This window comes from Panthera uncia (genome assembly GCF_023721935.1).
Source record: "Panthera uncia isolate 11264 chromosome C1 unlocalized genomic scaffold, Puncia_PCG_1.0 HiC_scaffold_4, whole genome shotgun sequence".
NCBI classification, from domain to species: domain Eukaryota; kingdom Metazoa; phylum Chordata; class Mammalia; order Carnivora; family Felidae; genus Panthera; species Panthera uncia.
Window position 1 is genome coordinate 80,694,901 of NW_026057585.1, and position 25,608 is coordinate 80,720,508.

Below are 25,608 nucleotides of genomic sequence, written 5' to 3' on the forward strand. Positions count from 1 at the left end.
GCCTCCTCCCTCACCCTGACCTCTTTCCTCTGAGCCTCCTCCCTCAGTCTCGACCTCCTTCCTCTCAGCCTCCTCTCTCAGCCTCGACCTCCTCGCAGCCTCCTCTCTCAGCCTTTCCCCAACGCCTCAGCCTCTCTCCCAGCCTCCCCGCTCACATCTCCTCAGCCTCCCTCTCCTGGATCCGGCCCGGCCCGGCCCCGCCCCCGCCCCCGCCACGCGCACGGAGCTCACCGTCGTAGTAGTAACAGACTTTCCTCCGGGTGCCCTGAGTCTGCGCCATTTTGCTCGGCTCGGCTCCCGTCCCTCCCGTCAGTCGGTCCGTCCGGCCTCCCGCCCGCGGCTCGGCTCAGCGTCCGACCCAGGGGAGGAGGGGGCGGGCCTCCAACCCGCTCCGCCCGTCCCCTCCCGGGCTCACCTATAGCCGCGCAGCCCGGGCACGGCTCCAGCCAATCAGCTTGCGCAAGGACGGCCCGGAACTCGGCTGGGGGCAAGGGCAGCCCTGAGAGGCAGCCGAGGGCCCCCTGGGCCTGTACCAAGGTCTGCGACAGGGGGGTGGGGGAAACTGCCCGGGGACCGTACCATTAGTCCCGGGGGAGGAAAGCAGATCCGTACACTCCACGGTCCCATTTCGGTGTTGGAAGCGTGCCTGAAGGTCAGAAGCCAACTTTGTAATTTTATAGAGAATCACCCGAGGCCTGTGGGGGGAAAGTGACTTGCACAAGGTCACTCAGCTAATGACAGGGCTGAACGTCGATTAGAAAGAACACAGGTTTGGAAGAGGGAGAAGTAAACTGACAAAGGAAAGAAAACCGCTCTAGGCCGAGTACTGTGGAATAGAGTTACCAACGTTTATCTCAATGATTGCTCACAGCGGCTTTGGAAGAGGACTTTTTATCCCCGTTTTACGGGTAAGAATAATGAACTTCAGACCTTTGAGACCTGCTCAGAGTCACACATTTAGTAATTAAATTCAGCTTTCAGTAGTACAGATTTTTTGAATGCCTACTGTGCACCAGAGACACTGTTAACAAAGGGGTAGAACCCAGCCTTTCTTAGTCCAAAGCCTACCTCCCTGGTACAGACACACACACACACACACACACACACACACACACACACACACAACCAGGAGGACTAAAGAGTGCCTTTACACAGGAGGGAACTGATTGCCCCCTTATACTAAAGCAGGATTTCTCAAGCCATTGAAGCTACTGACATTTGGAGCTGGATAATTCCTCGTTGCAGGGGGCTGTCCCCTGCCCTGTAGGATGTTTAGCAGCATCCTTGGCCCTTACTCATTAGATGTGAATAGCAACCTCCACTCTCACCCCCAGTACCGATGACCAAAATTGTCTCCAGACATTGCAAAAATGTCTCCAGGGCAAAAATTGCTCTCACCCTACCCTTGAGAAACACTGCACTAAACCCATCAGTCATCAACTGTTCATTACTGAAAGCTGAAAGACTGAAAAGCACAGTGATGAGCTATTAAAATAACAAATACAACACAAAATTAATATTAGTAAATGCTTACCATCTGTGTGCCAACTAAGTTACAAACTCATGGTCCTGTAGTCCATAAGATACGTTTTTATGCCCCTAGCCTTTGAAGAGGGCTTGGGCACTTGTGTTTCTCATTTGAGAACAGCATTTGGGGCAGTAATTATAAAAGTAACAGATCTAAGACTGGCAGTTCTATTATAAAACAGCTAAAGGGCCAGGGAATAAGCCCTATTTCCAGTTCTGTGTTGCTGCTTCCCAGCTAGGAACCTTTCTGGCCCCACTTCCCTCTTTGTAAATTGGAGAGGATAACAATGCAAAGTTCACCAATTCTATGGCTGCAGGAACGAAAAGGAGGGTGGGGATCAGATGCGGTCATGGGTGTGGCAACATTTTATAAAATGCAGAACAGGAATCAGACACTCAGATCCTTGCAGAGGTGAGGCAGGTGGTGTAAAATAAGTGGATTTATATTAATTTATATTAGTTTGATTCAGGTGCTTTGCATATTTCTAAAATTGGATCCTTTTTCACTTTTATAAAGCAATATGCTTTTCTTTCCCCTATCTTTCTTCAAACACAGTGCCATCTGCAGGTATCTTTTATTTTGTCACTTTTTAATGGAAATATAGGTGAAAAAAACATTTCATTTTCCTCTTCATTATAAGAACAACAGTGCAAGCATGATGATAAATAACCAGTAACACTCAGTGTCACTATCTGGGAGTGGAAGGGACTTTGGCAAAGAAAGAGCTCAAGTCCCACCCGAAGAGGGTGGCCACGACTCAGCTCCATGACAGGTAAATCCAATAAAGCCAAATCGTCCTTTTTTTTTTTTTTTTTCAAGAGAAGGTAGAAATCTATAGTGTTTTTTTAATGTTTATTTATTTATTTTGAGAGAGAGAGAGAGCATGCCCACAAGCAGAGGCAGGACAGAGAGAAGAGAGAGAGAGAATCCCAAGCAGCCTCTACACTACCAGGGCAGAGCCCGACTCTGGGGCCCAACCTCACAAACCACAAGATCATGAATCAGGAATTGGACACTTAACCGACTGAGCCACCCAGGCGCCTAGAAATCTGGAGATTTATGCAAAATCTTCCCAGTTTTATAAATTGACTAACTCAAGACATTAGTAGCAGCCATTCTTTTAAAATGTAAGTCAGATCGTGTCGTGGCTCTGCAAAAATCCCCGAAAAGTCTCCTTGAAATGGTTCCTGCAAAGATCACAAGGCCCCAGGCCACACAGGATCTCTGCCCCTCAGGGCCCCCCCACTCCCCCACTCAGGACCTTGGTCTCTGAGCTTGCCAAAGAAGCTTCTGCCTCAGGCTGTTCCCTCATCCCCCTCTGCTCCTGCCCCATACCTTGTGGCTTGCTCCCTCATTTCCTTCAAATATTTGCTCAAAAGTCACCTTCTCAATGAGGCCTTCCCAGACCACCCTGTTTAAAATTGAAAACCTCCCCCAGCGATGACATTCCTAATTTCCCTTACCCTGTTTTATTTTCCCCTTAGCACTCAGCACCATACCGTATCATTTACTCTTGGTGATGTTTATTGTCTGTCTTCCCTTACTAGAATGTAAGCTCCATAAGGACAGAGATTTTGTTTAATCTATTGTATATTCTATGGACCCAGAACCATGCCTGGTACACAGTAGATGTCCAATAAATATTTGCCAAATGAGTAAATTAATTCAGTGTTCAAAAACATCTTGAACGTGAACCAAAACATATTTGAGTACAAATCTAGCCCCAGAATCAGTAATTGTAAAAAAAGCTATTGCCCTTACATAATGGAAGGGGAGGGTCCTGGGACACACCCACTCCCTAGGAGGTTCTGCGCAGGGGTTCACACTTAATCCTTTGGGGTAGGGGTGGGGTTGAAGGAGTTCACAAAGCCCATACAGCAAAGTGTAAGAACTTCCTCTTGGCCCCCCCAAATCAGCAGGGCTGAAAAAAGTTCAGACATCCCCTCATCCCATCTTTCACCCCAATTCAGGGTGACTTACTTTCCATCTTTTGAACCCCCACTCCTCCCGCCCAAGGAAGAGGAGATGGGAGTAGGGAGCTGAGAGATGTACAGTCTTCGTCAACAGAGAGTCATTTATTGAGCTCCTAATGTGTGCCAGGCACCAAGGAGGAGCACACAGAGGTATTAGATAAGGTCCCAGCCTTCAAGGAGTTTCTTGATGGCTAGGGGAAAGGAAAGGGGGGTGGGCAGAAGCTGGTATCAATCACAGGCGTCTCCCTTCTCTCCGGTGGTCTTGGGAGGTAGAAGGACCCACAAAGGGACAACTTGAATGGGTGTCCAAGTCATATATGCACATGCCACACATGTACAAGACACATGTGCAGAGCCCACACAACTACAGAACCCGTGTATAAGACACAAGAAGTATATGTGCCACACGGGGGATGGGATTCACATGCAGAGTCCATATGTGCATAGGCCACATGGGTAAGACACAAGAACTGCATCTCCCCCAGCCAGGTTGACTAGATGGAGGTAGGGCTCCAGGCCCCGGCCAGCTAGGCCTCTCAGGGCTGGGGCTGGTACTGGCCCTCTGTGGCCGTGAAGAAGTCCTCCAGCACACTGCGCAGGTAGTCAAAGGTGGGCCGTTCCTCTGGCCGCTCCTTCCAGCACAGCATCATGAGGTGGTATAGCTCCTCTGGGCAGTTGTCAGGTCGCACCATGCGGTAGCCTCGCTCCAGGTTCTGAATCACCTCAGGATTGGTCATCCCTGGAGGTTGATAGGAGAAAGATCAAGGATCCGGGCTTTGGAAGCCCACAGCAGGGATGATGTTTAGAATATTTAACTGGTATGGTGTGAGCACCAATCCCAAAGGATCTTGGTCTTCACCAATGGTAACAGCGTACTTCAGGTACCTGCCCAGTGTCAGTCACGCCACTTGGAGTGTCTGTTGTGGCTTAAGCACTCAAAACACGTAGATGTTGAATGTGAGACCTGGGGTGAGCCACCTCCCCTCTTTGGGCCTCAGTTTCCTCATCTGGGAAATGGATTATATAGTAGCTCCTACCTCATAGAGCTGTTATGAAAATTGAGTGAGAGTGCATATAAAGCACCAAGTATAGTGCCTGGAGAGATGCTGCATGAAGAATGTCTTTGAGTATTACGATCTGGTGGGGAGAGATGGTGGCAGGTCAGGGCCCAGGACAGAACGGGAGCTCACAGACAGCATAGTAGTGAGGCTTCTCTGGCTTTGGGACCAGGCACATGAGATGCTGCATCAGGAAACCAGATGGACCCCCCAGCAAAGGCCCCTGTGTGACCCAGATTAAATAATTTGGAGGCCACTTCCTTTAAAACCCGGAAATTCAAGGACATAGACCAGTGAACTAAGCACCCATGGCTAGAGGCGAGAGTGGAAACTCACAGTCTACACCCAGCTTAAATATAGCCCATAGATCTACTTCGGTTTAGTCCCTATAGTGTCTTTCAACAATTTGAATCAATCACTGATATTTGGATATGGGCAAATTTTCCTAAAATTTCAAGTTTTGGCTTTTGAAAAAAAGGATCTGTTTTGGGGGTCCATATGTCTTAGTAGCAACCATCCTCTGGAATAGATGCTCACCCAGGTTCACCCAGGTCCCCATTACTCCTCATTGTCTCCTTGACCCTGAAGCCACATTTCTGTTGCCATTTATCATCATACTTGTAATGCTTTTGTTGCTGTTTGTTGTTGTTGTTGTTGTTGTTGTTGTTGTTGTTGTTAAGTAGGCTGTATGCCCAATGTAGTGCTTGAACTCATGACCCCGAGATCAAAAGCCATATGCTCCACTGACTGAGCCAGCCAGCTGCCCCAATGCTTTGTTTCTTCTAAAAGAGAAATTCTCTATGGGTTCACCTCTATGGGCCCAGTGGAGGGGCAGTGAGGACACTTGGCAGGATGACTGGAGTGTGGTTCTAGCCCCGGTGCTGCCCTTGGACTCTGTGATGGGGCAAATCCCGGGCAGGGAAGTCCTTCAGGTTCTTACCTGATTCTAAGGTACTTTTACCTTCCTAGGAGCAAAGTTCTGTACATGTTGCTCCCGGGCTATGTGAAGCTTCTGCGTATCTGGCCACTGTGTTCCGTGACCTCTCTGCTCTGTCTTTGTGTTCCATTTCCTTTCCCCATAGTTTCCTAGCAAGTTACTTTAAAAAAAATTCCATCCGTCTTGGCTGAATTCAGGGGTAAAGGACTTTGTGCAGAAGCTAGAGGGTAGGAATTAGTTGTGTACATGTCTCTCTCATTCTTTAGATGGAAAGTTTCGGAGGAAAGGGAAGTCAGCATTTAGTGAGCACCTACAGGGAGTCAAACTCTTTTACAGACAGTCTCATTTTTCATATCAGGAAACTGAGGCTCAGAGAGGTAAAGTCACCTGCCTAAAGTCACTTGCTCAAAATGATGATTAATAATAAAACCTAACACTCTTAAGTGCTTAGTATGGGCCAGGTACTGTTCTAACCTCATAATTTACAGATGGGGAAAGAAAGAATGATCTGATCAAACTCAATCAGAAAGTTAGCATGAATGGCAGATCTGGTGATAAAGGCAGGCTTCCTGCCTTCGAGCCAGATCCTCTTCTACCCTCCTAGGCTGCCTGTGTCTGAACTAAAGAAAAGAGCTGGGATTATTGAAGCAGGAGAGAAATCGACACAGAGATGGACGCTAGCCCTGGGAGATGTGGCACCTGACTGGGCTTGCTGGAGTCCTCAGTGAATACAGGAAAAGCAGTTAGAAAGATTCAGATTCTGAACCAGGGACAGATGAAGTAAGTAGAAAGACATGGATTTGCTGCTCGTCCCCATTACTCTTTCAGCTCCTGCCCTTGGCCCTGACCTGGGTAAGGGATGCGGCCATGGGTGACAATCTCCGTCAGTAGGATCCCAAAAGACCACACGTCCGACTTGATGGTGAATGTCCCGTAGTTAATGGCTTCTGGTGCTGTCCACTTAATGGGAAACTTGGCCCCTGGAGGGAGGCAGAGTGAGGTCACCTGGGTCTGTTTGGCCAGACCCTGCAGGCCCCAGACTTCCCTTGTATCCCACACCTACCCTCCCTGGCTGTGTACTCATTGTCCTCAATGAGGCGCGCTAGGCCAAAGTCTGCAATCTTGCAGCTCAGGGTGTCCGACACCAGGATGTTGGCAGCCCTCAGGTCACGGTGGATGTAATTCCGTTCTTCAATGAATGCCATGCCCTCTGCAATCTGCAGGCCAGAGGGGAGGTCAGCAGTCCTGGACCAGACATCCTTACCCCACCGGGCTGTGCACTTGCCCAGCCCCTCCCCAGTCTCCTTACTTGGGCTGCCATGTCCAAGAGTTTGTTGATGGTCAACTTGATGCCTGGAGGGGTCTTGAGGAAATCCACCAGGCTCCCTGTGAACAGGAGCAGAAAAGTTGCTAACTCAAGCTGGCCCAGCAGAAAGCTCCCTGACCCTTGTCCCCTAACTGGCTATTTAGAAGTAGTGTCTGACATGTGGAAAGAAGAGTAAGGGGTGAGAATGGACAAGTGTGCATTCAGGGTGAGGATGCCCAGGATACATGAAGTCTTTTCCCAGGGACTAGGATGGGGTATGCTTGGAGAAGTCTGTAAGCTTCTTATCACCAATGGGGTAGAGTTCAATGTCCTGCCCCATGTCCAAAGTCCTGCACAGTCCACATTCACAGTTGCTTCTCTTTCCCCCACTTCTGCCTCTTTCCCTCTGGATAGACAATTTTGAGGTTTTTCATATAGACCACTGGGCTCTCACCCCAAAGTCTCTTTTGTCCCATCTCTGCCTGCTAAAAATTCTACTTTTCTTTCATGGCCCAGCAAGACTATTCCTCTAGGAAGCCTCTCTAGGTCCTACCAGGCCTAATAAATTGCATCATTATCTACATTCCCCATGGCATGCTGGAATTTTCCCATGGCGAAACTCTGGTTTTCCTAGAGTTTATGCCACATAACTAAAATGAGTTTTCCCTGATAGCAGGAACATTGTTTTGTCCATTCGTGCTCCCAGTGCCTAGCCCAAAGTAAGCAGTGATAAATGTGTGCTGAATGTATTCAATGGAGTATGGAAAGAGGTGCCTGGGGGCCTGAGGGACCACATCTGGTAATAGAGGGTGACTAGGAGATGACCAGGGATGGAAGCTACTAGAACGGAGCTAGTAATTGCTAGCCCTTCTCAAGAGATTAAAAGCCTGGGTAAAGATGGCAGCAACCGGGGGTGCCTGAGTGGCTCAGTCAGTTAAGCGTCTGACTCTTGATTTCGGCTCAGGTCATGATCTCACGGTTCATGGAATCCCGCCCTGCATCAGGCTCTGCAATGACAGTGTGAGCCTGCTTGGGATTCTCTCTCTCTCTGCCCCTCCCCTGCTCTCTCTCTCTCTCTCTCCCTCAAAATAAATAAATAAGCATTTAAAGACGGCAGCAACCTAAGTGTCCTGTTATGAGTGCTGAATTAGTCACCAAAGATAAAAGCCTCACCCAGACACAGTAAATACATGGCATGAACTGCCGCTCCTGCATCTGGTCCATGGCAGATGCTGGTAATCAACCCCAGCACTTACTTCCAATGAGCCTCAGCATCCTCCTCAACACAGAACTCCAAGCAACTACCATCTGAAGTTGGCCCACATGGTAAAACCTATTTGCCACTTCCAGAATCCACTAGCCAAAAGAGTGACAGATCTTATACTCCCAAAGAATCTGAGCCAGATGACAACAAATTTATTGAACAGACACTATTCTGTCTGCTCTACATACACTGACTCTTTCATCCTCACAAAGGCCCTATGAAAAAGTTACCGTAGCATTACTACCACCATTTTATAGATGAGGAAGCCATAGCAGAGGGAAGTGAAGTGATGGGCCCAAGGCCACACAATCACGAAGGCAAGATTCTAATACAGGCAGTCAGATCCTAGAACCCTTAAGGACTACTCTAAATTATTTTTGGGTGAGCCCGTTTAGATTTCTGATGTTACACTTGGGGAAAATGAGCACCAGGGATGGGACAGGGACTTGGCCTGAGTCACACAGCAAATTGGTGGCAAAGGTGGACCTAGAAACTTCTATCCACCTCCCTGGGGGCTCTCAGTCTGTCCAAAGGAGGGCAAGGGGCTCACCTAGAACTGAGAGGGATTTGGGGCAGATCTGCCCTCCCAAGGCTCTGGGTCAAAAGGAAGAGAGAAATGGGGCTAGGGACGCACTCGTTTGAAATCAAGCATCCTGAGATCAAGGTAGAGTTTTGAAAAAGGCAAACAGGATTGCAGGTCAGGGAAGATGAGAAGTCAAAGCTCTTCCAGAGCCTTCCAGAGCTCTTCCAGAGCACTTTAGCCTGTGCTCCTAGACAGGCTCAGACATCACACCCTCTTCTTGTCCCTGGTGGTGACTCTTTAGAGGCCCAGAAAAACAAGAAACCCTCAGTCCTGAGCCCGGTGAAATGGCAGATCTCCTCCATCCTCTATTCAGGAGCAGAGGGAATGTCAGCGCCCCCCAGCGGTCGATGACAGTGGTGGCACCCACCATTCTCCATGTATTCCGTGATGATGTAGATGGGCTCCTGGGTGACCACCGCGTAGAGCCGGACCAGCCTCTGGTGTTGTAGCTGCTTCATGAGGTTGGCCTCGGCCAGGAAGGCGTCGGGGGACATGCTGCCCTGCTTCAGGCTCTTCACTGCCACCTTTGTGTGCCCGTTGTAGTACCCTGGGGCGGGGAGGGGCTGGGGAGTCACTGGGAGCCCGAGCACCCAGAGCCACGTAGCTGCCTGGACACTCTCTGGGGACTCTCACGACCTCAGCGGAAGCCTCCCCTTCTCCCCTTCCCCCGCAGTCCCGGAAGGCTTCACTCACCCATCCACACCTCCCCGAACTGGCCAGCCCCCAGCCGCTCCACCAGCTTCAGCGTCTCCCTGGGAACCTCCCACTCGTCCTCCCACCAAGGCTTCTGGGGCTTCTGGGTCTGGCAGGGGCGACTCAACCGCGTGCACAGCCCGTCCGAAGCATCTGCGAGGACAAGGGAGGGGGGTTAGGGTTGTCAATATGGCGGGACTCGGTGCCCCCACTCAGTCCCCACTTGGCCAAGGAGAAATAGATTGGCAGGGGAGGTGTGAGGCTGTCACCCAACACCTGGGCTATCGGGTGCCGCACCTCACCCACTGCGGGGAATGAAGGAGCGCACTGAGAGATCGGCGGAGGGTACCCCCCCCCCTCCCGCCCAGAGGAGCTTAGGGGAGGCAGGCTGGTGGGGCACAGGTGAAGGCGCCTCAGGCGCACGTCGGAGGGGCTCCTGCCGGGGCTCACTGGTGTAATGGCGGACCAGCTCGTGCAGGCCAGGAAAAGTGATGCGGGGGGAGATGTAGAAGCCGCCTTTGTCCAGGTTACGGATCTTGTAATGTTTCACCACCTCTCCCTGGTTCTGGTCGAAGTCCCGCACGGACAGTGAAAACGATCCTGGGTGAAAGAATGGGTGAACGAATGCAAAAAGAGGGAGCGGGTGCGCCCTGCGAAGGGCGCCCCTAGTCCCGCGCCCCTTCCCTGGGATCTCGCGGCACACACCTCGGAGACGCGGTCCAGCTCCCGGGCCGCCCCGGCCCCGCCCCCGCCCCCGCGGCCCCGCCCAGCCGCTCACCCGCGGTGCTCTCGCTCTCCCGGATCAGAAAGGAGCCGTGCGTGTTCCCGGGCGCCAGGAGCTGCCGTTCCGCGTCCTTGCGGCTCAGGTTCTTGAAGAACCAGCTGCGCAAGGCAGAAGCGAAGGCAGTCTTGTGTTGTTGGTCACTTCCTCCTCCATCGCCCTCAAGCATTCACCACTACCCCCTAGCACCCCTCCTCTGCTCCCATCCTTCGCCACGAGGAGTCCCCACTTACGGTTCGGGCTCCAGGCTGTTCGCTTTGGCCACGAAGTTGAAGGGGATGAAACCTTCCTGGCCTGTGGTCAGGGACTGCGCCTTCCACCACTCGCCGCTCCTGCGCGACAGAGGCAGTCAGTGGGGTCGGCCTGGCCTTGGATTCGGCTGGAAACCTTCAAAGCCCCCAGTTACACCATGACACCCCAGCCTCCAGCCCGGCACTCCGGAGCCTCCCATTTTGTCCCAAGGGCTCCCGCTGCATGCCACTCAGGGGCCTCGCGGTACAGGGATCCCTGCTCCCTCCCACGCTCCCGTGGGGCAAGGATGGGTGGCATGGAGAGGACACTCACTGCTCCAGGATACGGAGCTGTTCACCCTTCTCGAAGCCCAGGTCTCCATCGTGAGAGGGCTCGTAGCTGTGCAGAGCGATAACCAGGTTGTCTGTAAAGACAGGGGTGGGGGTGGGGGTCAGGGAGAACCAGCCTGGATAGGCTGGAAGCACAGAGTTCAAGAGTTACAGGGCAGCGAAGAAGATCAGGAACAAGAGAGGCAAGACAAGGTAGAGAGTGGATAGGGAGATGGGAGACAAGAGCCAAGGATCCACAGGCCTTAACTTTCAGGCCCCACTGGTTGTGAGGTCACCTTGCAATGGTGAGGCTGGGGGATTGGAGCCTTCGTAGGTAACTAGTGGATCCCTCACATCAGAGCCATTCCGCATGGGCAGCTGTAGGGTGGGGGGTGAAAATGGGGTCAGAGAGCAAAAGACTGGTCAGATACTGGCTCCCCTCCCCACTGTTCTCACTTCTCCAGCTTGGCTGGGTCTTGTCCCTGAATTTACCAGCTACTCAGAAGAGTCCCTTCCCCTCTCTCAGCCTCCTTTCCTTTCTGTTTCCAAGGGGAGAAGACCACTCTGTTATTCCAGTGGTGGTTTCTTTCTCCTGGTTTGTGTCCTCCACCAGACTCCCTCGCCAAGTCAGTCCCCTGTCTTGCCTCTTACCGTGGCCTTGCCATCCAGTGGGATTATCGGGTAATGGCAGTTCTCGCACACATCGATGTTTTCCATCCAGTCATCTTCAGGGTTTGAGCTGCAGCTACAGCCCATGGTCCCTGGGGGAATGGAGAGGGGGCTGAAGGGGCTCTCCCAAGATCTACTTCCTGGACATCAGACATCCTAGGGCCTTGCCCTGGGAATTTCCACAAGTACCTGAGATTGTCAGGCACCCATCCCCCATTCACCAGCCACAGAAAAGCTGAAATGAGGTCCTAGCTCCAGACTGGTGCTCCCTCTGAGCCCCCAGGCCACAAGTAAAGTCACACATGGGCCCCCACTGAGCCCTAGGCCCCGCCCTCCCACCTGGGGTGGGCAAACCGCCACAGCTACCTTTGTTAGCCTACTTGCCCACTTCCTGCCTCTCCCCCAACCCTCTCTCTCTCTCTCTCTCTCTCTCTGCCCATCCCCCATGTTGGAGGAATACCTACTAAAGTTCACACACTTCCCCAGGCCGTGGAGGAGACCTGAATTTTCATCTTCCCCTACCAGAGAGGTGTGTACACCCCACCTCCTATTTACAATCCCCCTTTCTAGCCAAGGAAGCCAGCCAAATGGCAGACTCCTGCTCCCTAATGTCAGCGGTCAGGCCCCAGCCCCCTCAACCCCCCCGCAACAAGTCTCCTTCAGAGGGTTCTTTCTGATTCTCACCAGCAGAAAAACCTTCAGCGACACTATTGACCATAACTTTTCTATTTGTTTGCTTGCTTAAGCAGTGGAAACTTTTTGTCAGATGGAAATCAAGCAGAACGCAGAACCTCATAGATAAAACAGGTAAAAGTGGGGCTGTTCTGCCTGAAACAGAGTAGACTGGACGCCTCATTGTGAAGCCCCCAGGAGTCCTGAGAGCATCTCCTTCCTGGGGCTGCTTCTCCGAACTGCTTAGAAATCACCAGTCCTCAGATAAAATTAACCACTCAAGACCCTTTAATATCAAGATCAAATCCACCTCCATGGTCTATTCTGCTACACACACACACACACTCACACTCACACTCACACTCACACAGCCTTCATTTTTATCTACTCTTGCCTTCTCCAAACACCCCATGCTATTTTCTTACTCCATACCTTTGCACGTGTGGCTCCCCTACCTTGAATGCTCTCTTGTCTACCTACTGAACTAACTCAACCTTCCAGGCTCAGCTCAAATATCACCTACTCTGTGAAGCCCTCCTACCACACTCCACTCAAACAGAGTTGTCAGCTTAGCACGGAGTATCATGACTGGACTGATTTTATGTGTCGGTCGCACTGCATTTCCCACTCCCTTGATGAGACGGTGGATTCATCCAGAACAGAAGCTGTGCTTTATTTGCCTAAATGCTCCAGCACCCAGAACTAGTTGTCGTTAATAAATGTTGACTAGTATGCGGAGGATTGATGCATCCCGTCTTCCAGGATCTTAGAAGCCACCAAGTCTAACTTCTGATTTTAGATGAGCAAACTGAGCCTTAGATAAGCAGGCCCGGAGAGGCCTGCTTAAACTCACCCCATCGAGGGGCGCCTGGGTGGCTCAGTCAGTTAAGCAGCCGACTCTTGATTTCAGCTCAGGTCATGATCTCACAGTTCATGAAGTTTGAGCCCTACGTTGGGCTTTGCACAGAGAGTGGAGCCTGTTTAAGATCCTCTCTCTCTCTCTCTCTCTCTCTCTCTCTCAAAAATAAATAAACTTAAAAAAAAATACCTCACACAACCTATTTGGGACAGAACAAAGCTGGAGATGCTAATCCATGCTGGGACCAAGTAGAAGTGGAGGGAGGGTAGTGGAGATTTTTTTGGTTTGCAAGACTTAAGGACACATGTCAATTGTATCTCAATTCACAAAAAAAAAAAAAGACTCAGGATGCCTGGCTGGCTCCGTTGGTGGAGCATGTGACTCTTGATCTCAGGGTTGTGGGTTCAAGCCCCACGCTGGGTGTAGAGATTACTTGAAAATACAATCTTAAAAAATAAACAAGCAAACAAAACAAAAAACTCGAAGACGGGCCTCAGAATCAGAGAGACCTGCGTTCAAACCCCAGTTCTGACGCTTACGGTATGACTGCTGAAATCATTCTTCCTAAGCTTCACTTTTCCTTTTCTGTCAGAGGGGTCTTAGTATCCCTTTCTCATAAGCTTGCACAAATGTTAGCTTAGTTTAGAGCTTAGAAAGACTTCCACCACTGCTCATTTTGCCCTCCCAGGCCCTACTTTGGAGGATGGGAGAATGAAATTGGTAGATAATCCAATGTTTCTTTTCTTTCTTTCTTTCTTTTTTTTTAAGTTTATTTTGAGGGGGGGGTTGGGGAGGGGCAGAGAGAGGGGGTGAGAGAATATCCCAAGCAGGCTCCACACTGTCAGTGTAGGGCCTGACGCAGGACTCAATCTCAGGAACCATGAGCTCATGACCTGAGCCAAAATCAAGAGTTGGACGCTTAAACGATTCAGCCACCCAGGCCTCCCTTGAAAGTCATGTTTGTCAAACTGAGATACTCAGGACCCTTCATGGATACCAGAAGTCATGGGTGTGTGTCTTCTCAGAACATGAGTGTTACTTGACCTTATTCAGAGTTGAACAAACATAGACCTATTGTGGAGGAAAATGTAAAATGTACATGGAACTTTAAGCCAAATCAAGAGACTTTCAAGGAAAAGGATACACATTCACTCTCCCTGCTCCTGTGAGGAGTCCTGGAGTGTGGGGGAGAGACATTCGAGAAATCCTGCTCAACCAGAGTCTACCCATCTGTGGCTGTAAATGGCTTTTTGACAGCTAATTTTATTATGGCTAGGAACTAATGAGCAGCAAACGCCTCCAGAGAAGCCCTGATATCGATCTGGAAGCAGCCAAAGAGGAGATGAGCTATGGGTGAGGCCGTGAGCATCGCATGGTTTGTGATATTCAAACAGGCCTTGGAAGATCACAGGTTGATTGTACTGTAAAGAGAACGCCAACATCAGACGGAGTTGGACTGAGATCGTAGGGCCCATCTAGGCTGACATTCTCAGAGGCTTCAGAAAAGGGTAAGAGACAGATGAGAAAAGTTTGGGGTTGAGGTAAGGGGATGAATTTGGATGCGATAGCGAGGAGAAGCCGGTGGAGGGGCCAGAAGGAATCCAGGCTGGAGATCACAGGGCTGGAAGCTGGTGCCTGGTCCAGGCCGGAGTCACGCGGGGAAGGGAAAAGAGCCACAGGGCCTTGGGCCACAGTCCAGGACAGCATGCAGATAGGATCTATATCATGGACTAAATCTGGGCCTACCAGAGAGGACCTGACATCCCTAGTTACTAGGGCCAGGAGTGCCTAGGTGGCTCAGTCAGTTAAGGTTCAGACATTTTTTTTTTTCCTTTTCCTTTTTCTTTTCTTTTTTTTTTAAATTTAACATTTATTCATTAAAAAAATTTTTTTTTAATGTTTATTTATCCTTGAGAGAGACAGAGAGACAGAGCATGAACAGGGGAGGGGCAGCAAGAGAGGGAGACAGAATCTGAAGTAGGCTCCAGGCTCCGAGCTATCACCACAGAGCCCGACACGGGGCTCGAACTCACAAGCTGTGAGATCATGACCTGAGCCAAAGTTGGGCTTTCAACCGACTAAGCCACTCAGATGCCCCAGACTTTTTTTTCCTCAAAAAAAGGTTTTTTTTCAAGTATATTTATTTTGAAGTAGGTGGAGGAGCAGAGAGAGAGGGAGAGAGAGAGACCCAAGCAGGCTCTGTGCTGTCAGCCAGATGCGGGACTTAAACTCACGAATCCATGAAATCCTGACCTGAGCTGAAATCAAGAGTCAGATGCTTAACCCACTGAGTTACCCAGGTGCTTCAAGCATCAGACTCTTGATTTCAGCTTGTGTCTTGACCTCAGGGTTGCTAGTTTGGCCCGTGTCCGGCCCTCATTAGGCATGGAGCCTACTTAAAAAAAAAAAATTGGGGCACCTGGGTGGCTCAGTCGGTTGAGCGTCTGACTTCAGCTCGGGTCACGATCTCACAGTTCTTGGTTCAAGCCCCACTTCAGGCTCTCTGCTGTCAGCACAGAGCCCACTTTGGTCAGATTCCCTGTCCCTCTCTCTCTCTGTCCCTCCCCTATTCATCCTCTCTCTCTCTCTCTCAGAATAAATAAGCATTAAAAAATAAAAATTAATAAACATTTAAAAATATATAAAAATATATACTGGAGTCAGGAATGGGGAAGAAGTCAAACCTGTCCTGATTAAGCCAAAAGGAACTCTAACTCTTCTGGGGAATCTGACCCCAGAATTTCCTCTGTGGCTTGTCCTGTGCTCCTGGAGGCCTCCAGCAGCAGGTAGCACATCCAGCCCTCTACAAAAGTCTAAGCTGTGGGGTGTAGGGCCTGGCAGCCATCATGAGACCTTGGGGTCCGACAATGCCAGAGAGGATTTTGGTGAGTGGCTCCCAGCTACTGGGAGCTCCATGTTTCTGGGAGGCCCCAGGATGATGCTGGAGGCCTGCAGATTATTTCAGTATTTCAAAAACCTGAAGGGAAATTGCACTATAATTTGTTTCTTAGTTTGACAAATTATATGATGGTTTCTTCAATGCATACTTGATTAAGTCTCTGATTAAAATTTGAATTAGAAAACAAGAAAATGAGTACCTAAACAAAGTAACTTGAAAACCATGAGTCCTGGGGGGCGGGGGGGGGGGGACTACAACAGGGAAAAAGGGCAAAGGAGCCTGGGAGGGAAGAGCTTAGAAGCACTGGTGTAATTTATCAGCCTTGTTTTAAAGGTGGAGACTCTGGGAGATCAGAGAGGTTAAGTGATTTTCCCAATAGCACATGAGGACTCTAGGCAGAGGCAAAACTCAGATAAGGACCCTACCTACCAAGGTATTCTCCTCTACTCTTTACTCCTTGGGAAGTCCTCTAAAGAGGGTGGAGGATCCTGAGGGGCCATGGAGGAAACAGGGCAGGGGAGGAGGTCTGACAGGGTGGGGAACCGCTCTTCATCAAAACTTTGATCATTGTGCTGTTAACAAAGGCCTTTTTCTGCAAGACGATTCTCCTTCCACCTAGAATGCATGTTTCTGAGTGTACATTTAGCCAATTGGTGAATGCAAGTCTGCGTATATGAAGGCGGATGATTCTGTGAACATCGTGCTTATGTGTGCATACCCATGGGCTTGTCCAAGGCTGTTTGTGCAGATGGATGTATCACAGAATGGGCGTATGTATAGTTTGTGCCTGTCCCTGTGTAGTTGTGAGATCATATATGCATACATCTATTTATACACAATGTGGGTCCCATCCTTCTGGTCTTAGTTTGACAAAGATTACTGGGTAGCCAAAATAATCTAATCAGGTTAAGAAACGAGGCCAGTAAAAAGAAAATCAAAATTAAATCTTAATATAAATGTCTCATTGTCTGAAAGAAAGGAAAAGAAGATGAAGACAAAACAGATCCAGAGAATCCCCAGGGCTCTCAGCACCAGCAATGAGGGCAGATTCTGGGGTGAGTGAAACAGGACATTCTCTTCTCCCAACCCCAGAATTCGAGGTCAATAGCAGGAATTTTATAGATCTAGACCTCCTCTGACTAGGGTCTGTAATGTTCTCGATCAAATTCAAAGCTGCCCGTGGTCCACAGAGCACTTTGTGCCAATTATAAAGAGCCACCCCTCCCTGGGGTTTCAAACTTGGAGAGTAGAGCGAGGGCTAGATGTCAGTCCCCACCCCTTCATGACCCTCAGCATAGTGCCCAACACATGCAGCAGTGGCCCTGCTCACACTGTGTAGAACTGATCAAAAATCCCAGGCTCTGTGCAGCTCCTGGACTGGATTGTCTAAACCCAGGGCTGTTTAGGGCTCATATCACTGTGAGTTCTGATTTTTGCCAACCTGTTCACCTTTATCAACTCCATAGACATTATCTTGCCTGGCTGCCTAGAATGTGTTTTGTCCCCTTGAAGAAGAAAAAAAAAAAAGGGCAACACTTTTTCTCCCCTAAACTGTAAACCTATTCATTTATTGAACATTCTGTCCAAAATGTGTGCCAGCTTCTTGCCAGGAATTCTTGGTCAAGAGCAGACAGGCTGTTCCAATGCAGACCATTGTGGTACTTTGGGCCACCTTGTGGCAAAATCTGTCAGGAATCATTTAAAACATTTTCTTGGCCTTTTCCTTTGACCAAGATTTGGTTGTTAGCACGGTTGAACCTTGCCTATGGAGGCCTACGCAGAACCCTCATCATGGTACTTAGGAATCAGGGTTGGTAGGCATGGTAAATAATTTCTAACGGATAGAACAGGGATGTGTCCTGAGTTCCTTTGCGATATAACACCCCCCGTTTTTTTTTAAACCACAGAGAACAAAAAAGATAAGCTTTCTCTTAAATGCAAACAAGATGAATTTATTCTCACGAAACTGAGAGTGGCTTGACCGTAATGGCAGAGGGCCTCTGGGCAGGTTACTAAACCTCTCTGAGCCTCTCTCCATTCCTTCATCTGCAAAATGGGAACTAAAACAGGATCTCCATGGAGGGCTGTTGTAAGCATTATATGTGAGATATAAATGATCCCATAAATAAAGCGTTTAGCATGTGCTTGGCACATAGGGAGAACTGCGTACATGAGAGTTCACCTGACCCTTGAATAACAGGGCTTTGAACCGTGGGGCTCCACTTATGTGTGGATATTTTACAGTAGAGTACTATAAGTGTATTTCCTCTTCCTTATGATTTTCTTTGTCTTTCTTTTTTTTTTTCCAAAGATTTTATTTTTAAGTAACCTCTACACCCAACATGGGGCTCGAAGCTACAACCCCAAGATCGAGAGTCGCATGCTCTACCGGCTGAGCCAGCCAGGTGGTCTGTCTTCCTTATGATTCTCTTAATAACACTTTCTTTTCTCTAGTTTCCTTTATTGTAGCAATACAATGTATAAAACATATAACATGCAAAATATAAGTTAATCTGGAGCCTCTGGGTGGCTCATTGGGTTGAGCATCCAACTCTTGATTTCAGCTCAGGTTATGATCCCAGGGTCATAGCATTGAGCCCTGAGATAGAAGCCCTGCTCAGGGTGGAACCTGCTTACAATTCTCTCTCGGGGCACCTGGGTGGCTTAGGCCGTTGGGCGTCCATCTTCGGCTCAGGTCATGATCTTGCAGTTGGTGAGTTCCAGCCCTACATCTGTACCACATCTGCACCATCAGTGTGGAGCCTGCTTGGGATTCTCTCTTTCTCCCTCTCTCTCTCTCTCTCTCTCGGCCCCTCCCTCACTTGCACTCTCTCTCTCAAAGTAAATAAATAAGCTTAAAAAAAAAAAGATTTTCCCTCTCTCTCTCTTCCTCTCTCTCTCTCCCTCTGCCCCTCTCCCTTGCTTGTGCTCACTCTCTAAAAATAAAAAATAAATTGGGGCTCCTGGGTGGCTCAGTCGGCTGAGCGTCCGACTTCACCTCAGGTCACGATCTCGCGGTTCGTGAGTTCGAGCCCCGAGTCAGGCTCTGGGCTGATGGCTCAGAGCCTGGAGCCTGCTTCCGATTCTGTGTCTCCCTCTCTCTCTGCCCCTCCCCCATTCATGCTCTGTCTCTCTCTGTCTCAAAAATGAATAAACATTAAAAAAAATTTTTTTTAAATAAAAAATAAATAAATAAAAATGGACAAAATATGTGTTAACCAACTGTTTATGTTATCAGTAAGGCTTCTAGTCAACAGTAGGCTATTAGTAAAGTCTTAGGGGGAATCAAAGTTATACCAGGATTTTCTTTGAATGTTTTTTTTTTTTTTTTTTTTTTTTGAGAGAGAGAGACAGGGTGTGAGTAGGGGAGGGGTAGAGAGGGAGGGAGACACAGAATCTGAAACAGGCTCCAGGCTCTGAGCTGTCAGCACAGAGCCCAATGTGGGGCTCAAACTCATGAACCATGAGATCGTGACTTGAGCCGAAGTCGGCCGCTTAATCAACTGAGCCACCAAGGCACCCCAGTGCAGGTATTTTTGACTATGCGGGTAGTCAGCGCCCCTGACTGTATGTAGTTAAGGGTCAACTGTAGTTAAGTCTTTGGGCAGCTGAACGTTATACACCGCAGATTTTCAACTGCGTGGGGTGGGAGCCCAACAACCCTGTTGTTTAAAGGTCAACTCTAACTATTATTCGTGGCTAACATGAGCATTTCGTTACACCAGCCTTAAACATTTTCCAGTCTAAACGCTAATATTAGCTATTATCAATTATTTTCCTTTTCCTTTGTGATTTTGAGCATTTCCATAGACCACCTTTTCACCTTGAATATATTTACCTAAAATGGAATATATTTATCTACCATAAATGGAAAATCAGTATCACCATCCATAAACAGAAATCAGGATACATTAAAATAAATTCATAATATCATCTGTAAATTCAAATTCATTACCCCCTAATATCAGTCACCTACATCGGTGGTGCACAGGCCATATTTTGGGAAATGCTACGACACGAGCCAGAGCTTTGGGCTTAGACCTCTGTTGGTGAGTTAGAGAAGGGACAATTTTCTTTCTTTCTTTCTTTTTTAATGTTCATTTATTTTGAGAGAGAGAGAGAGCACGTGCAAGCAGATGAGGGGCAGAGAGAGAGGGAAAGAGAATCCCAAGCGGGTGCCCGATGCGGGGCTCGATCTCATGAACTCTGAGATCAGGACCTGAGCCAAAATCAAGAGTCACACATTCAACCAACTGAGCCACCCAGGTGCCCCATGGAGGGACAATCTTCTTAACTGGTCAGCCTACTGACAAAAGTTGCACGGATATCTCTCTGTGCCAAGCTCTGTTCTAGCGCTGGTGACACAGAGGTGAGCAGATCAAGAGGTTCCTGTCCTTTTGGCCCTGCCCTCTCTGACAGAGGTGGGTGCCCCTCTGGCAGATCACTCCATTTTCCCAGGAGGCCATAGGCCTGTCTTCAGCTTACTGATTGGTAATGTCTATGACTCACAACAACACTGGCAACGCAAAACAGCAATACTTGTCAGGAAGTAGCATTTCAAAATCACCACCATTACCCATTTACCAAGTGAACGGTTAGCTGAAGCTGTTGAAGAGAGAAGGACCATCTCCAGGTATTGACATGGAAAGACATCCCAGTTATAACATGACAAGCAAAAAACCCAAAACCAAAAAACATGGCGAGCAAGTTACAGAACAGAATGTAGAATGGAAGCCTATTTGCATTTAAATGGGCATCTATACGGGGATTCTTTCAAGCCAAGTTCTGTGCTAATACTTTATTTGCATGTTTCCATGTAATTCTCATACTAATCCTATCAAGTAAATGCTATAATGAGTCCCATTTTACACATGCAAAAACTGAGGCACAAATGAGGTAAAACGATTTGTTTGAGGCCTCATAACAAATAAGTAAGTGGTAGAGTGGTGATTTGAACCTTGGTCTACCTCCAGAGCCTGGGCTTCTAACCACGACACTTGTCAGCAGCCACACATAGGAAACTCTGGAAACTGTTCGCGGTGAACACATCCCAGAAGTGAGGTTGGAGGGGGCTGTGTTTCTTATATTTCTGTTCATGCCTCTGTACTGTTTGAATTTTTTGTAACAGCCGTGTGCTAATCTTGTCATTGGAAAACAAAAAAACAACAAAAAAAACCCCACCACCGATGCAAAAACCCTGCCAAGAGATACGATCATTCGAGGAGGATTCACTGTACAGCCTACTCTTCTGTTCCTCTCCCTATCACAAGAAAAGTAGGCGTGGAATAGATGATCAGGGGGAGAAAATGTTCTGTGACCAAAGAAGTTTGGGAAATGATGAGTTGGACAAAATCAATCAGGCCCCTACTCTGGGGGAACTTTCAAAGCTTTTACAAGCTAACATTGACTATGAAATTAACATGGGTTGGGCTGGTTGGTAGCTGAAGCCATGTGGATTTGGCCCCAAGACCATTTTCTCTCCAGGTGCTTCATGAGACTGGTGTTTTATTGTTGTTGTTGTTGTTTAATATTTTTTAATGTTTATTTTTGAGAGGGAGAGACAGAGAGAGAGAGACAGAACATGAGCAGGGGAGGGGTGGAGAGAGAGGGAGACGCAGAATCCGAAGCAGGCTCCAGGCTCTGAGCTGTCAGCACAGAGCCCATCAAGGGACTCAAACTCACAAACTGTGAGATTATGACCTGAGCTGAATTCAGACACCCAACCAACTGAGCCACCCAGGCACCCCGTGAACTGCTGTTCTTCAGAACAAATGTTGGAAACGCAGCACCAGGCACTTTAAGCCAACACTGGAGTTTGGCCACATCCCTGGATGATGGTATCTTGGTCTTGCCTGCCCCCATCCCACCCTCACACCCAGCTCCCCTCAGCATTGCTTTCACTAAACAGAGCTTGGCCTTGAAGTCATCACCCTGTGGGGGGATGTATAGCCTTGTAAGATCCAATGTGTGTTGTGTGTGGAGACCCTGACTCTGCTTCTGCCCACATATGCACACACGCAATGTCTGATGATATGTCTGGTGTTTGGGATAGGGAGTGCATGCGTGTGTGTGTGTGTGTGTGTGTGTGTGTGTTGAAGCTGTTGGGGGGACTCTCCTCTAAGGTAGACCCTGTGGCTCAGCCTAGAATTCTCACACCCACCATACACAGGAAACAAGCTCATTTGCAAAGCTATACCACAAGTGTGAGGGGACGGGGTTCACTGGCCTGCCAAGGTGCTGAGTAGGCGTAATTCTGGGTGTGAACAGCCCTCCTTTTGGTGCACCATGTACAGGAGGAGGGACTGCCTAACCTCCGTTAAGCACCTACTGTGTGTCAAGTACAACCCAGGGCACATGACAGGCCCCACAAACAGTCTGTAAGGGAGAAATTGATTATTGCCTCTTTGCAGATTAATGACCTGGAGTTTGGAGTCTGGAGAGGCGAAGGCAATACCATTTGAGGAAATGCCAGCCCCGGAATTGTTCCTGGGTTGGCCTGTTCCTGAAACCTATGTTCTTTGCACTACACCATACCCATCCACTCTCTGGTGTTTGGTTTTGCGCTACCCTCATGGTACCCAAGAAACAGAAACCAGGGACAGTGACCTTGGCTCCTGTCATAGGTGCTTTCCAAAAAGGGCCTTTGTCCTTCTCAGAACTGTGTTGACTCTTCCAGGGAGCCTTCCAGATCACCCAAGGGAAGTCTTCGGTAGTCTCGGCCCTTATCTCATTCTCTTGCCCCATCACTTGGCCCTTTACCCTTTGAGAAGAACCTCTGTCCCTGAGCCTGGAGGGCGAGGGGTCCTGCGTCATCTCTCAGCACATGCTGGCAGAATGAGGGGGTGCAGGTCCAGGGTGCGGATGGGTCCCCCCCCCGAAGCACAGGGAGAGCCAGCATGTTCTCCAGTCCGCACAAAAGGCTACAGGCATCGGGCTTGGGGACGAGAGAAAGGCTGGGACACACTAATTAGGTGGAAATCGTGTGTCAAGGAAAACTCCAGCAGTGGAGGGTGGGGTAGGGGAACCCTGGAAAGTCTGGCTCACACGGGGATGCCCCCCATAAACTGAAGGCTCAGAGTTAGAAAGTGAGGGGGTGGGCAGGTAGCTGACTATGCCTACCTGGGCCTCCACCTTCCCGGGGTTTCTGCAGTACCAGCTGGCCCTGTACATGCAAGTGGAGGGGGGGGGGGGGTGGGGGCCCAGGGGGGAAGGGGGGGGGGGGGGGCGGGGAAGGACATCCTGTGACACTTGGCAGGGGCAGGAATGGCAACTTTCCAGATGGAAGCGTGGACGTTCCTTACCCAGGGCCGACTGTGCCCCTGTCTGGGATAAAAATAGCCTTTCCTGGGACGCCTGGGTGGCGCAGTCGGTTAAGCGTCCGACTTCAGCCAGGTCACGATCTCGCGGTCAGTGAGTTCGAGCCCCGCATCAGGCTCCGGGCTGATGGCTCGGAGCCTGGAGCCTGTTTCCGATTCTGTGTCTCCCTCTCTCTCTGCCCCTCCCCCGTTCATGCTCTGTCTCTCTCTGTCCCAAAAATAAATAAAAAACATTTAAAAATTAAAAAAAAAAAATAGCCTTTCCTCTGCCCTTTCCTTTCCATTCTCTCTCCTTCAACTTCCCAGCCTCTGGTCAGATGCTTCCACCCTGGAGGCCCCATCCCAGATGATAAATACACCCTCCCGCATCCACATGCTCCCAATAGGAGACACCCCAGGCTCTCCAGCACTGCTGGTCACTGAGGCTAAAATCACTTGTCACGTGTCCATCTGGATGCTCTGGGTGACTCCTCTGTCTCAATCCCTCTCTCTCAATCCCTCTCTCTCTCTCTCTCTCTCTCTCAGAAGATGCTTGTCACTGGGGTCTGTCCCAGCCATCAGCAGGATTCCTGGATCCCCTGACTCAAGACTGACCATCATCACCCTGCCCAGTGGGGTGGGGGGCAGTCCTAGCCTAGGCCACCACCCTCTCCCAGGGCCTGACTCTGCCACTGCCTTGCTGAGTGGCTGCAAGGAGGGGGCGTTTGCCCTCTCTGGGCCTCAGGAGGCTCATCCATCAATGGGATCAGGGACTGGACTTGGGGATTTCTGAAGGCCTTTTCAACACCTGACAGTACATGCGCCAGATCTCCAAGAAGATGCTCCCAGTGAGGGAGGGACCAGTGCAGACATCGTGGCAGAGGCGAGAGGCAAGAGCTACGTAGGGAAGGGGGCCTCCAGCTGTACCGCACGCCGCCCACCTGACCTCTAGTGAGGCTTTTCTATCCCCCTGCCCCGCCTGTAGGGCTGCTGAATACCCAGGGAGCCGAGCCCCATGCCCGGGTGCAGCACCACCCTCCCCCAGTCGGTCCTCCCACCACAGTCCTAGACCCCTGTTCCCAGTACTCCTTACCTGCCCAGCCCAGGAGCCCTCCAGCCCCATTCACATGGTCCTCCTGGCCTAGCCTGGTAGCTCACACACAGTTTCAGCTCCCCTTGCCGAGGTAGCCACCGCCTGTCTTAGCGCGCCCACGTCCCACCCTGACTTCCTGCCTCCTCCTAAGGGCTCCGCAGCCAACCGGGGCCCCAGCAGCCCAACCACAAGCCTCCAGCACCCCAAGCTTCCTGCTGCCATAGCCCCCAGCTCCTCAGCCCCTGGGGGTCCTTTACATCTCCAGCCCACCGGAGGGGGGCTCTTAGAGCTGAAGAAAGGGTACCTGATGGAACCTCCCTCCTGCCCCCCCCGGGGGCGACCTGGACAAGAGATTCAAGGGCAGCCTTTATATCTCAATGAGCAGGGGCAAGCAGACACACACTCGGCTTTTGGTGAAAGACAAGTGGCACTGCTGTCACAGTCTGAGAGCTGAGTGACCTTTTCATTACAGTCTAAGAGAGGGACTTTGGAGTCAGAGGAGAGAGCGCTCTCCCTGTTCAGTCATTGGAGAGCAGACCACCTTATGTTACAGTCAGATGTCAGGTTAACAAATAACTATGGCAAAACAACAGTCATGCCATCTCAGGGCTCAGGACGATAGCTTTATTAGAGTCAGAGGGTAGGCTAATAACCCCCTTCTTATAGACAGAATGCTGGACAACAATCTGTTTAAGGAAGCAGGCAGGAAAACCCCGTGTTTTCAAGACGACAGAGTCACAGCCCCTGTTGTGGACAGAGGACAGGACAAGCCCCCACTAATTAGGACGACATTTCTAATTCAGGACGAGGCAAGGACACAGCCCCTGTTAGAAATGTAGGGCCTGCCACCATCTCCTGCAACAAGTGGGAGACAAACACGCCTGCCCAGGGACCCAGGTGCAGGTAGCTGACTGGCAGGACTTTCTATTATAGGCGGGAGACAGGAACCTTGTCACAAGCAGCACGCAGGCCAAGAATCTCCCTTTCCCCTGGGGCCAGGTTGAGGGTGGCACCCATCATAGGCTAAGTGTCAGGTCACCAGTGTTATGAGGAACCCTGGGTGGCATCTATCAGGCACAAGAGCGAGGCCTTGGCCCCACCCGGAGAAAAACATAAATGTGTCACCGTCACCACCACCAGACCTACACTTAGTGAACAGGTTGGGGGAGGGGAGCCCACAGAGCATTGTTGGGGTTTGTGAGGTGGAAGCTGATGCTGCCTGCACCTCAGCTGCAGAGGGAAGGGGGAGACAGGAAATGGGTGGGGGGAAGAGGAAGCCTGAGTTGGAAAGTCAGACAAAGAGGGTAATACAGAAACAAAGGCTGAGGAGATACAATGTAAAAAAAAAAAAAAGAACCCGGTGACACAGAGCCTTGCACAGCCCATCTCTGGGCCTCAGCACAATGGTACTAATACCACGGGTGATAGCAAGGATAAG

At 49.9% G+C, this 25,608-nt stretch overlaps 2 protein-coding genes across 4 annotated transcripts in view; both read right to left on the reverse strand.

Moving 5' to 3' along the window:
- The window catches only part of HDAC1 (histone deacetylase 1), a 31,893-nt gene extending 31,493 nt beyond the window's left edge, over positions 1 to 400 (reverse strand). For 2 of the 3 annotated variants that reach the window (XR_007454843.1, XM_049617582.1), the window contains exon 1: positions 232 to 398. Coding sequence is in view for 2 of the 3 variants with exons in the window: in XM_049617582.1 (XP_049473539.1) it covers positions 232 to 280 (49 nt within the window). In the remaining variant the exon portion in view is untranslated. Of the gene's footprint in view, positions 1 to 231 lie in introns of all 3 variants that reach the window. The other variant, XM_049617589.1, reaches the window with a different exon arrangement.
- Positions 401 to 2,835: 2,435 nt separating this feature from the next.
- Positions 2,836 to 24,310, reverse strand: LCK (LCK proto-oncogene, Src family tyrosine kinase). The gene is made up of 13 exons (XM_049617591.1): positions 24,171 to 24,310; positions 11,335 to 11,444; positions 10,980 to 11,061; positions 10,688 to 10,778; positions 10,357 to 10,455; positions 10,121 to 10,224; positions 9,793 to 9,942; positions 9,343 to 9,495; positions 9,017 to 9,196; positions 6,806 to 6,882; positions 6,560 to 6,713; positions 6,345 to 6,476; positions 2,836 to 4,240 (listed from the first exon to the last, which is right to left on the reverse strand). The coding sequence occupies exons 2-13, from the start codon at positions 11,437 to 11,439 to the stop codon at positions 4,038 to 4,040; spliced, it is 1,530 nt and encodes a 509-aa protein (XP_049473548.1). The 5' UTR covers positions 11,440 to 11,444; positions 24,171 to 24,310; the 3' UTR covers positions 2,836 to 4,037.
- Positions 24,311 to 25,608: the final 1,298 nt, after the last annotated feature.